The 13,119-nt window shown below is 56.4% G+C and overlaps 1 protein-coding gene across 1 annotated transcript in view; it reads left to right on the top strand.

Annotated features, from left to right (window-relative positions):
* The window catches only part of EIPR1 (EARP complex and GARP complex interacting protein 1), a 48,462-nt gene that overhangs the window by 22,454 nt on the left and 12,889 nt on the right, over positions 1-13,119 (top strand). The window contains exon 4 of the mRNA XM_087823311.1: positions 12,068-12,224. Within this exon, the coding sequence (XP_087679437.1) occupies positions 12,068-12,224 (157 nt within the window). The remainder of the gene's footprint in view (positions 1-12,067; positions 12,225-13,119) is intronic.

The raw sequence follows: 13,119 nt of genomic DNA, 5'->3' as shown, positions 1-13,119 counted from the left end.
AAGGCAGAGCAGGGTGGTGGCAGGGCTGTCGGAGGACTTGGGGCAGTCCTGTGAGAAGTGGGTGCTGGCTGGGAAACAGTGGGAACCCACGATTGTGGATGTGTGTGAATGTCCCCTCTGAGAGGAGGGCTGTTGTGGTCATCCTGGGCTGTTCACGGAGTTGGATTTCCCAGGAGGGCCAGGCGGGAGAGGCAAGGGTCACTGTTGGGCACATAGGGGTGAATGCCTGTCTTGTACAGGTAAGCAGGGCTGCCGGAGCCTGGCGGGGGTGGGGCAGGAGCGCTGCGGAGGAAGCGGGGTGTGATCTCCTGTCTGTGGGGTTCAGTGCTGAGGGACGTGCCCTGAGACTCAGGCTGGTAGAGAACAAAGGTCAGGATGGGCCCTGAGTGCACAGTGCCTGAGGCCAGGGAAACAGGAAGCCTTGTGGCTTCGGGAGCAGAATATGCTGGTCTATGTGGAAGGGTGTCACTGCGCCAAGGGGCCCCTTGTACACCCTGTGTGGAAGCTGGCTGGGGGGCCCTCATGTCCCCGTCTGGCTGAGTGGCATCTCATTTTAAGAGCCCCTCCCTGTAGACCTTGAGATGGTGCACGTCCCAGCGCTGTGTGCGTGACTGGGCCCCGTCTGTACCTGGAGATCAGGTGTCCTCTGGACGTGGGCCTCTTGGAGCCGCAGGGTCTGGCCGAGCTTTCCGGGCGGGCGCCTTTCTGAGACACGAGGTCGGCCTTGTCCACGGGGTCTGCGCATTTGGACTCTTGTCAAGTGACCCTGGCCCCTGGCTGACAGGTCCGCTAGCTGACACCTGCAGGAGGCCGGGGGGGGGGGGGGAGCAGCTGGCCTGTCGCTCAGCACTGGGCAGCTGCCTGTGCTCCTGGGCCTCCAGGACGCCAGGCGCTGTTTCCTGACCTGCTCCATCACTAGTCCCTGTGACGCATGGGCCCTGCAGAAGCAGGGGAGCTCGGTGACCACTCTCCGTGGGGTTCCTGGCGTTCCTGCCCCAGCTGTCCTGCCCCAGCTGACGTTCAGAGGACCTGGGCAGTTTCAATCAGGATTTCCGAAACCAGCAAACGGTTCCAAAATACCTTTCAGATTCAGAGTTTGCATTTTTTTTGTTTTGCGACGAGATAGTGGTCTGTGCTGGAGAGGCCGTGGGCGCCCAGTTAGAAACGGGTGGTGGAACAGCGAGGGAGCTGGAGGACAGGGGAAGCCCCGCAAGGTCTTGGCTTCTGCGCTGCCCTTCACTGCCTGGAATCCTTCCCGGGGTCCCTGACCTGGCAGGGCCGGAAGGGCTGGTGGGAGGCCTGGAGTAGCGTCCCCAGGGCCTCACTGTTGTGGGGTGTTTCCTGCGTCCTGGAGGGAGCGCAGCCCCGGGCGCCCACATGGCCAGCCCGCCTGGCCTCCTTCCCCAGCGTCAGCACCACCAGTGGCAGCTGCCTGAGACCGCCTGTGGCCACCTGGGCTCTGAAGCCCTGGGGCCTGGAGGCTGTAGGGCAGGGGCTGTAGGGAAAGTGCTGTAAGGAAAGGGCTGTAGGGGAGGGCTGTAGGGAAGGGGCTGTAGGGAAAGTGCTGTAAGGAAAGAGCTGTAGGGGAGGGGCTGTAGGGCAGGGGCTGTAGGGAAAGTGCTGTAAGGAAAGGGCTGTAGGGGAGGGGCTGTAGGGAAGGGGCTGTAGGGAAGGGGCTGTAGGGAAAGGGCTGTAGGGAAGGGCTGTAGGGAAGGGGCTGTAGGGAAGGGCTGTAGGGAAGGGGCTGTAGGGAAGGGCTGTAGGGAAGGGCTGTAGGGAAGGGCTGTAAGAAGGGGCTGTAGGGAAAGGGCTGTAGGGAAGGGCTGTAGGGAAGGGGCTGTAAGAAGGGGCTGTAGGGAAGGGGCTGTAGGGAAGGGCTGTAGGGAAGGGCTGTAGGGAAGGGCTGTAAGAAGGGGCTGTAGGGAAAGGGCTGTAGGGAAGGGCTGTAGGGAAAGGGCTGTAGGGAAGGGGCTGTAGGGAAGGGCTGTAGGGAAGGGGCTGTAGGGAAGGGGCTGTAAGAAGGGGCTGTAGGGAAGGGGCTGTAAGAAGGGGCTGTAGGGAAGGGGCTGTAAGAAGGGGCTGTAGGGAAAGGGCTATAGGGAAGGGCTGTAGGGAAGGGCTGTAGGGAAGGGGCTGTAAGAAGGGGCTGTAAGAAGGGGCTGTAGGGAAGGGGCTGTAGGGAAGGGGCTGTAAGAAGGGGCTGTAGGGAAGGGGCTGTAAGAAGGGGCTGTAGGGAAGGGGCTGTAAGAAGGGGCTGTAGGGAAGGGGCTGTAAGAAGGGGCTGTAGGGAAGGGCTGTAAGAAGGGGCTGTAGGGAAAGGGCTATAGGGAAGGGCTGTAGGGAAGGGCTGTAGGGAAGGGGCTGTAAGAAGGGGCTGTAAGAAGGGGCTGTAGGGAAGGGGCTGTAGGGAAGGGGCTGTAAGAAGGGGCTGTAGGGAAGGGGCTGTAAGAAGGGGCTGTAGGGAAAGGGCTATAGGGAAGGGCTGTAGGGAAGGGCTGTAGGGAAGGGCTGTAGGGAAGGGCTGTAGGGAAGGGCTGTAAGAAGGGGCTGTAGGGAAGGGGCTGTAGGGAAGGGCTGTAGGGAAGGGCTGTAGGGAAGGGCTGTAAGAAGGGGCTGTAGGGAAGGGGCTGTAGGGAAGGGCTGTAGGGAAGGGCTGTAGGGAAGGGCTGTAAGAAGGGGCTGTAGGGAAGGGCTGTAGGGAAGGGCTGTAGGTGCCTTAACCCCAGGCAGCTGCTCCCTTGCCCGCTGCGGGAGATGGGGCTTCCCGAGCGGCGGCGCGCTTAGGAAGGATGGACAGGAACGGGCTGCCGCGCTGCCCAGGAAGAGCCCCCTCGAGGGCCTCCCGGCCCGCGCCCTTTGGTGGGCGAGGGACGCCGGGCTCGTTAGCGGGGCCGGGAGAGCCTGTTTGCCAGCGGAGGCGTGAGGCCCGGGAGAGGCTCCGCGCCCCCGGGAGCATTAATGCCGACCCGCGGGGCTGCCCTGCGCCCTCTGCGCCCGGAGGGCTGCGGAGCGCCTGGCCCGTGTGGACGCGGCACACGTGTCGGTGCCGTTCCCTAGGCAACGGCGTCACGCAGCAGCTGGCTCTGCCCCAAGCCCATCACCCGGCACACGCGCCAGGAGCCGGCGCTGCGGCCCACCGCCCACGGCCGTCTGTGGGCTCTGATGTGGGGGCATTTGCAGTCGGGTTTCAAGGTTAAACACGAGGGAATGAGTGAAACAACCAAATAGGCAGGGACCACGGTTTGGGGTATGTTCAGCCATGTGCAAGGTGCAGGGAGAAAGGAAATGCTCAGCTCTTCGGAGCCTGTGGCCTTGTGTGTTTGCTGCAGACAAAAGGTAGACCTGATCCCTCCCTCTGTTGAAGGTGAAGGCATGCGCGGCCCAGAGCAGCCCTGGGCCAGGTCCAGCACCCTGAGCAGCAGGGCAGGCCCAGAGGGGCAGAGGGTGAGCGGGAGGCCAGTGGGCCAAGCGATGGGTACTTGTGCTGGTCCAGCATGGAGCCCCGATCACTGTCCTGTTTGTGGTCTCTCCTGGAATCCTGTGAACTTACTCAGCTGCCTGGGCTGGGATTTCCACCTTCAAATGTAGCTGCACTGACTGGTACCCACTAGTTATCTTTTTTGCAGTGTTGATAGGAAATTCAAATTTCCAAGCAGTTCACCTTCTAAAGCAGTCTGGTATTTGAACCTGGACTTCCTACCAGACACTAACCCCATTTAGTTCCCGAAAGTGGTGAGCTGTGTGATGTAACATGAATTACACTCCCACGCTGCTTATGTAAACCTGCATCACCCCGACGGACCTCAAGGTTCTGTTCCCTAGCTACAGATTGCAGACCTGCCTGCACGATCTTTAGCGCCCTGCACCCGCCAGCCCACTGCGGCCACTCGGTGTTGCCATACTGCATGGGCCATGTGACAAGGGCACTCCCTTCCCGCCTCATTTCAGCTCAGGATCCCCGAGGGCAGGTTAGTTCCCGTCTGGGAAGCAGATGGGAGACCGAGGCTGAGGATTTCACACGGCCCTGAGCAGCACCCAGGGCGTTACCTGTGCCACCTCTGTTGGGCTCTAAATGTGAAGGTTTTCCCACATCTCCCCAGTATTTATGAAAAAAGTAGGTGTTTTTATGTATAAATTGTGTTGATTGGTTATTTTTATAAGAGGGTGTTTTTGATATTTGAGCCTGGGGTAAAATATTAGAAAGGTTAAACACATCAGTCAGTAAATCATTCCCTTACCCAAGAATTGAAGTCCCAATTCTCTGCCTTTTGCGGGCCTAGTGCTTGCTTTCCTGTTCTGTGTACCTGCAGTTGGGCCATGCAGGGGCCTGTGGAAGGAGCCAGAGCACAGCCTGGGCTCAGGCCTCTAGAGCTGGTGGGCAGAAAGCCTGGGGCACCAGCCCTGTGTGGAGAGGGCCATGGGAAATGATGCCAGACCAAAGCAACAGCGTCACAGAAGGATGAGGGTCCTGGGCCCACTCGGGGGCCGAGTTCCCAGACACCCACACACCATACCACTCAGGGACCTATTACAGAAGGCCCTCAGCACCCTGGACGCAGCCAACTGACATGGGGAGATGCCCAAGGAACTCTGGTCTGTCACCAGCAGGGTGTGAGGGGTGGGCTTGGAGCCGAGACAGGAGTGGAGAGAAGGTTTTTTGTGAAGGGCCAGCTTGGAACTGTTTCTGGCTTTTTGGGCCATTTGGTCTCTCCCACATCCGTCCTTGTTTGCTATTGTGCCTCTTTAAAATGCAAAAGCACTCTTAGCACATGGCCACTCAGGACCAGGCAGCGGCCAGATCTGCCAGCGGGCATGGCATGCCCACCTGGAGGAGGTTCGCGGGGAGAGCCGAAGCCCTGAAGCAGGCTGGCCAGGTTGTCACTGTTGTCCCTGCTGCTGCCGGTGCCTGGCTGCAGGGACCCTTCCAGAGGCACTGTGAGCAGACATGCTGGAGCGGCTTCTGGGTGCCTGAAGCCAGGGCTGCGTTGTTCTGCCTCTGTGACCAGCACATTGGAAACAGCAGTTGCAGTTGGTGTCACCTGCCTGGTGAAGTTTGTGACTATCCACTGTCATCCTCCAAGAACCTCCTGCTGGCTGCACAGGAGGTTCGTGGGGATCTGGTGACAATCGGCGACTTTCAAGAAAGGTTGGCTATCCGAGCTCCCCATGTTCCCCAGCATGGTGGTGCTGCCTTGGTCACTTGTCTCTGGAGGCCACAGCCAGCCCCCCACCCACCTTCCACCCAGCCTTTCCATTGCATCTCCCCTGCCACCACCCCCAGAGCTCCCCACACTATGCTGGGATAGGAGGTGACTGCAGGAACCTGCTCAGGGAGAGGCCTCTCGCGTTTGTCGCCTCTCTGATCATCTGCTTCCGTGCACCAGACTGTCACTCACACGGGACACTGCCCTTTAGAATGGCTGGTTGTGGAGAATCTGGCTCAGGCGCAGCGCCCACTTCCCGTGGGTACAGCACATTGAGCCTGGACTGGGAGTGGCTGTGGAGCTGGATTCTGCTCATCTCACCACCACCCCCAAGCCTGCAGCAGACTCAGACGCTGAAGCCTCTAAAAATAGCCCTGGATTCTGAATTCAATCCTGCTCTCTGCCTGCAGGCCCCTTGGAAGCCCCTCCCCTCCAGCCTGATGGGATTCTGTCCCCAGCCTGTCCCCAGCCAGGCACTGTTAGCCCTTTAGCCAGCGACTGGAGCGGCTGCTCAGACTCACAGAGGCTCTAATCCCAGACAGGCGCTCAGCCCTGGATGCCTCTCTGTCCCTGTGCCCCACTACCTCCTTGTCTCATTAAGTGCCTTCAGCTCATGTGCTGTGTGAGAAATAGAGGCTTCCAGTTTACCTAAGGACCCAAGTTGGAGTCGGTACCTTCTCTCTGAAAGCGATGGCTGTTCTGTGAGGCAGGAGAGTTCATTTCCTCCTGACTCCGAGCTAACTAGCCAGCCTTGAGAGCCCCGGAGTCAGTCCTGCCACCGGGCCTCAGTTTCTCCGTTTGGAACGAAGGCATGATGCCATGGTTCAGCCTTGGGCTCGGCTCATGGAGCAGGGCCCTGCCCCTCTGAAAGTAGACAGACAGAAGAATGAACGAATGCTCGCTGGCTATGGCAGCGTTCCCTCTTACAGAGTAGGCTTTCCTCCATGAAAGCACCTTCGTTTCTTTGACTGCTGCTGGGTGGGTGCTGGAGGCTCTGCTGAGATCCACAGACAGGAAATCCTGGGAGTGGAGCCCGATTTGCATGTCTGGGTGGCTGTACCCCAGCCTGCTGATTCAGTGCTGTTTACCTCTAATTTCATCTGCTGCTGAGGGTTTGGGAAGCTTCTGGCGATGCCTGCCTTATACCTCGGACCTGCAGCGCACTCTTCATTCAGCGAGGTCTGCCGTTTGCACCTTTCCAGGGCTGGTGCCAGCAGGCACCTCCTGTGGCCCCCAACTGTCACTCTGGGCTTCCTCAGGGTGACTGCTGGTGGCCACGTTCTCAGTAAGGGACTTTGGACTCACCTTCTACCCACCATGTTTTCAGATTAGGTTCTGGAAAGAAAATGTTAAAATCTTTTTAGAAAAGCCAATTCAGTTTTCCATATGCTAGAAATTTCCTTGAGCTCTTTTCCTTTTATTTCAGAGTTTTAGAAAAGTTGTTTTGGTTCACCACAGTTGGCAGAAGAATCTAGTGTGGCTTTCTCTTTGTGTTACATGAGCTCATGTCTCGCTGACAAGCCGACATTTCCACTGCTGTGGTGGTTATGTATGGATCCCACCTGCTCGTGGGAATCTCTGTGACCTCCCCATCCTGTGGTGCATCCCTGTCGGGTTCAGGAGCTCCCTTGTTTGCCATCCCTGGACAGTCTTCACTCCCTGTTATTCAGGTCCTCCAGGGCGCCCCTGCACCCACAGCATCCACCTGTCTGTTTCCCTGGTGGTGGACCGTGGGAGTTCTGGGAGCCGTGCCCCCTCTGAGCAAGCATGGGGCGGGACGTGTGTCATGGGAACCGCACAGCAGGCGTGTGCATCCCGGGCTCCAGAATAGGGAATGAGGTGTCTGCTCCAGCTGCCTTTCTTGGGGTTCCCAGGACTGCCACTTCTTGCCTGTGCTAAACATGCTTGATGATAAATGTTCAGTGACCCTGACTCGTGTCCCTGCTGTGGCCTCTTCCGATTCAGTCCCCCCACACCCTGACGCCAGGCCGTCCACTCTAAAGCATGACACCAGCCTTTTTCTCTTTCTTTGTGTTGGTTGAATTCTTACTCTCTGCTGGGCACTATGTCCTTGTTCAGAATTGCCCGTCTCCATGCTGTTACCCAGAACAGACCCTCCACATGGGTCTGGTCTCAAGACCCTGCCTGGCCTAGCCCTGGGAGGGCCTCACACCTCATTTCTTATGGCTTTAGTTCCCTTTGTCATACCCAAACTTGAACCACTGGCCATTCCCTCTCCTCCTGGGCTGCGGGCCCTGACCCGACTTCTGGAATGCCTTTGCGCAGTTTCTGTTCCCGTGCCCAGGTCTTCCCGACCCATCCCATCATGGTTCTCTCCCCGAGGAGGGCATCAGTCTCCTGCTGCGCTCCACCTGGGTCTCGGTTAAGGCATCACCGATCCTGACCTTGATTATGTAACCATTTGAATATGTGGTACATCCTTGTGGGGGGTGTCTGTCTGACTCGGCTCTGTGATTTCATAACCAGACGGAGGCTGGCACACACGTGTGATTATAGTTGGTGGTCACACGATAGCACACACATGTGAGTAGTTAGTGGCTACATGATAGTAGCACACATATGAGACTGTAGTTAGTGACTACATGATAGCACACATGTGTGATTGTGGTTAGTGGTGACATGATAGTAGCGCACATATGTGAATGTAGTTAGTGGCTACATGATAGTAGCACACATGTGTGATGGTAGTTAGTGGCTACGTGTTATTATAAGTCAGCTTCCTGCTGCCTAACAAACACCCACAGAACCTCAGCGGCCCATACGGAGGGTTTATTTCTGTCCTAGCTGTCTGCACCTTGGCCGGAGATTGGATGGTCCGGCTGGGCGTGTCTGGGCTTAGTTCCAAGCTGCCAGCTGGGCCCCTCCTCCCAGGAGCAGTGGCTCTCCAGTCCCTGCTCCCATGGCAACAGCAAACGTCTGCTCGTCCAGCCTGGCTGTGCAAGGGCGATGCAAGTCTCTGCCTGTTTCACATCTGCTAACACCCCGTTGGCAGAGCAGGTACCACAGTCTAAAGCCGAGCCACGAGCAGGACACAGGCGTCTGCTTCCCAGTGGGAAGGGGAGGACTGCAGATGCTTGTCAAGGGTACAGACGCAGGCGGGAGTCAGCACTGAGGATACTCATGCCGCTTCCCAAGTGCTCTTGCTTTTAAGTTCTGAGACTGAGGTTATTTATTGAGAGTAAAAGAAATTTTTTTGGAAATAAATGAGAAAATGTAAGTGAAACATGGTTGTGCCAGATGGCCCCTCCCCTCACTGTCAGTGTGCTCCCTTCCCCTGGTTGGTGCCTTAGTTGTCTCCTGGAAGCAGCTCTGAGGCCACTGGGGCACAGTGGGCTTCCTGTCAGGTGGGCAGGGCGAGCCTCCGTCCCCAGAGCAGGTAGGACCAAGCCTCAGCCATCCTAGTGGGTCGCTGTGTCTGCTGTGCCCTCCTCCATCAGGAGGAAACAGGACTCAGACAAGAAACAGGAAAGGATCACGACGTCTGATGGGTGGCTTCCCTCAGTCTCCTGCTCACTCATTCGTTTCCTTTGAGTTTGTCGGTCTGCATGCAGGCATGTGCTAGGCCAGTCGCTCTCCAGGGCAGGGCCATCTGCTTGCTCTTAGGACATTGTCTCCACAGCTCTCGGCCAGTTGGCCTTCCTTTTTGGCACCCTGGCCTAGTGGGTCATTGTGATAATTGCTGCCCCTGACTTCTGGCAGTTGCACACTATCACCAGGCCACTCTTACTCTGGGGCCAGAGAGCAGCCACAGGCTTGTCAACAAGCCACACTCTGTGCAGCCTCTCCCGAGAGCAATAGGTCATCTGGTTGTTGGGTGCCCGGCTGCCAGAGTGTTTCTGACATGTCTGTGCTGTGTACACTTCCCAGCAACTCAGGAGGGGCCGGGTGCTCTGGTCTCTGCCAGTACTTGGTATTGCTGATCTTTTTAAATGAAACCCATCCACTCCAGCAGGTGCAGTGTACCTCGTTTGGTTTTACTTAGCATCTCTCCCGTTACTGTGGATGTGGAGCATCTTTTCTGCTGCTCACTGACCATTCCTGGGTTTTCTTTCATGGAGTGTCTGATTCAGTCTTCTGCCCATTTTTAAAAAATTGGGTCATTTGTCGTAAGTTGTAAGAGTTTTTTAATATATTCTGGATACAAGCCCTTTGTCAGACGTGTGTTATGCATATGTTCTCCCAGTCTTGCTTCATGTTTAACAGTGTGTTTCCAAGAGCAGCAGTTTTAGCTTTGATGAGGTCCACTATCTTGGTGACTCGAGGTTCTTCGTCTTAACATGGCTTACGCTCTCAGTCTCTCCTTGGTGACTAGTGCTTTTCCTTCCTGTTGGAGAGACCTGCTGATCCCACTAAGTGTTCTGGAAAAGGTCTGCCTTATTTTATTTTTCCATTCTGACCCTCAGTCTCTCTGGAATTGGCTGTTGAGTGTGTTGTGAGGTAGGATGTGAGTTTATTTTTCATCTGCATGTATAATTCTCCCAGCGTCGCTTATTGCAAAGACCACCCTTAGCCCACACCATGCAGTGGCGTGTTTGTCCTAAATCAGGTGACCATCTTCCTAAGGTATGCCTGCCTCCACTTCCTTCCTCTGGACTATTCATCTCTTTAACACTAATCTGGTGTTAGATTGGTGAACTGTCCACTTTCCTTCTTCGTGACTGTCTTGGCTGTCTGGGCAGTTCACATTTTCATGTAAATTTTAGACTTTCAGAAGCAGGTTGCTGATCTCTACAGAGAAAGGCTGCTGGAGCTCTGGTTACTGCTCGCTGACACGGTGCAGGTGCGAGGCTTCCTGTCCCTGAACGCGGTACACTCTCCACCCTCGGTCTTCCCTTTCTCTCAGCAGCGTTCCTCGTTTGCCATGCGCAGGTCTTACACCTTGAGCTTCAGATGTTATTGGATATTTGATTCGTAATGTGATTGTTAATACTATTTCAAATTTCATTTTCTAAATTTTTTGCTAGTCTATAGATAGACTATAGATTTTTATAGATCACCTTTGTGTTCAGCACTGTTGCTAAATTTTCTGTTTCTTTCTAATAGTATAGTGTAGGACCTATCAAATTTCCTGCACATGTAACTGTTAGCATGTGATGCTGTTTTTACACCTCTGTTTTTTTCTTGCCATGCCGAAGTAGTCAGGACGCTGGTGTCAGCCGTGAACCAGAGGTGGTGATGTGTGGAATTCTCGTTTTGTTCCCCTTCTCACGGGGAAGGTGTTTGATGTTTCACCCCAACTTTTGTTTGTCCGGTGAACGGGTACTTACAGGAGAGGAGTTGTTCTCCTGACGTCTGAGCAAATCCTCCAAGGACGGAGTGTGTGCAGTGGGGCCTCTGCCCGTCACTTCTCCCAGGAACGGCCACTTTACTGCGTGCCTGGTGCCACTTGTGTGCTTCCTTCACTTACAGCCACGATTTAGTTCCCGCGCTGTAGTCCCTTCACTTTCAGATTAGACATTTCTTTGCTTGTCGTTAGGAGGTTAATACAGTCTGGGCCCCTGTTGGGCGAATGTTTCAGGCGTTCATTTCTTCTTTCCACCTCGCAGTTGCCGACTCTCGGTTATTCTCGTGTATTCAGGAGCACCATTGCCAGTCTCCCAGGCTCTATAAAAAGACTGTCATTGGAAGTTTCAGCAAAAGTGAACTTATGTAGGCAGGAGCCATTGTGCACTCCGTGGGTGAAGTGGAAGTGTTAGCATCGAGTGTGTGTATGGCACACATGGTCTATTTCTCAGCCACGGTCCGGGCTTTCAGACCCAGGGAGACGTGTGAGAGGAGCACTGAGATTGGGATCAGAAGACGTGGTTGAGTCCTGGGCCCTCTCCCTGCTGTGTGATTAGGGTGATAATGGTGATGCTGATAATGCCCAGAAGCCAGGCAGTCCGCTCCGTGCTCACAGCGCCTTTCTTGGTGATTAGTTGGCATGTAGATTGAAGGGCCGTTGCAGCTGATATGTGGGACGTTTCGAATGTCATGTGAGGTCCTTTGTTTCCTCCGTATTTCCTGCGTAGGAAATACTGCTGATGGGTGTTCCTCCTCCCCCCCACAGCCCTTTCTGCCTTTGCGTGGGATCAGTCGCTGGTCAGCGCTGAAACCTGTTTGTGTTTTTATCATAGTGCCTTAAAGGCCACCTTTAAGGGGGGGGGGCAGCTTAGCATGTAACAGAGCTAAATGGAAGGCACACTGTGGAGGGATTTGCATTTAGGAATTTATGATTAAATTTTTATCACATAATGTTAAACCTCATTGTCTTACTGAAAAATTTTCTAGAGAGGCAGAGACCTGGAGCCTGGCACATGGGCGGAAACAAGTGACCCGTCTTTCTCTTCTAAGCTTAGTTGCTCCTTAGGGCTCTGACAGGGCGTGGATTCTGGGAGTGTCTTTGACATCAGGGGCGCCAGGACCCTGGCAGGGGACGGGTGGGGGGTCACCTGCGCGCAGCAGAGAGCACGCGTGGGTTCGCGCGGCATCCCCGCTCGACCTGGCGCCCGGTCTCTGCCCCAGGCCGTGGCTGCAGGTGGAGGCCTCCCAGGCACCTCTGGCTGAGTGGAGACCCACCGACTGCCCAGCTGGCCCCGGGATGGCCCCTGGGGACCGTGGGCCCTCCCTTCCCCGCCCTGTGCTCTGCTGTTTCCTGAAGAACCGTTGGGGAAGGGTGGCTGGAGACCAATTTTGAGTAAATTACATTCTTTTCGGGAGTGGAAGGATGCTTTTGGGACCAGGGAGAGGCGGGAGCGGCAGCGGGGCCTTCCTGCCTGCTGCCTGCCCGCGGAGCCAGGGGCCGGGCGCTGCCGTCCACGCCGGGGCCGCGCGCACCTGCTGACCATGCTCTCTGTTCGCAGCCGCGGACAGCAGAGTCCAGACCTGCGCGGCGGTGTGGAGGATGCCGGAGGAGTCCGAGCCAGGCGGCCACGAGTCCCCAGACGATGCGTCCAGCACTGCGCACACCCTGGAGCTGCTCTGCGACCTGGACCGCGGCTCACACGGCAGCACCGCCTGGTAGGTCCGCGCATATGCCCGCGGGCGCTGGGGCTGGGGCTGGGGGGGCGCTGTGTACCGGCGGGCAGATGGGGTCAGACCCACACTGCGTCCTTCCTGCCGAGTGACACCTCCCTGTGGAGTGGGCAGGGTGACAGTGTGCTGTGCCAGCCCGGCGAGTGGCAGGTGTGCCAAGTGCGGTCACCGGCTGCGCAGCTGAGGCCACTCTTGCTGAAAGGGGCACCTGAGCGGAGACGGGCGGTATTTCCATAAAACAAGGCCCTGCAAAGTTTTTCTGTTTTAGCGGCAAACAAAGGCTCAGAGATGGGACTGAGCAGGAACGGCTGGTGGCCAGGTTGTGAGGTGACTGTGCAGAGTGCGCAGAGGAGGAGCTGGGAGACTGTGCAGGCAGGAGCTGTACGAAAATAAGCCACGGGCAGATTGTGGGCCAGGCTGACGCAAAAGCGACAGGTCAGAGAGACATCAAACATGAAAGTCACCCAGCTTTATTGGCTTTACTACGTAGAGTTTGAAAATGATAGAGAGTAAAAAAATCACTGCGGTTTGTTCCCAGGAGAAGGGCAGCACCATGGACAGTGCGGGGGGGGGCAGCAGAGTTCTGTCCCCTGCACTGGGGTTTCTGGTGAAAGGGACATGCACTTACAGCTGCCCTGAGGGAGTCGCGGGCTGAGGGTCCAAGCTGGACCACTCAGTTGTGGCTAAGTGGGCATGGCTGGCACCATGGGGTTTGCTGCCTGGAGGTGGGGTGGGTGGATTTCAGAGGGGAGACGAGAGAGGACAGCGGCAGAGGGAGACTGTGCAGTCCCTGGTGCTGTGCAGTCATGTCCTCAGCAGCCCTCCTGAGGCTGAGTAACAAGGTCCTTGGATGCTGAGGAGCAGCCCCTCTGGAATGGCC

Source organism: Miniopterus natalensis, chromosome 13 (assembly GCF_054644295.1).
Source record: "Miniopterus natalensis isolate mMinNat1 chromosome 13, mMinNat1.hap1, whole genome shotgun sequence".
NCBI lineage: Eukaryota > Metazoa > Chordata > Mammalia > Chiroptera > Miniopteridae > Miniopterus > Miniopterus natalensis.
Note: the sequence above shows the minus strand (reverse complement) of the source record. Positions and strands in the feature narration are given on the sequence as shown.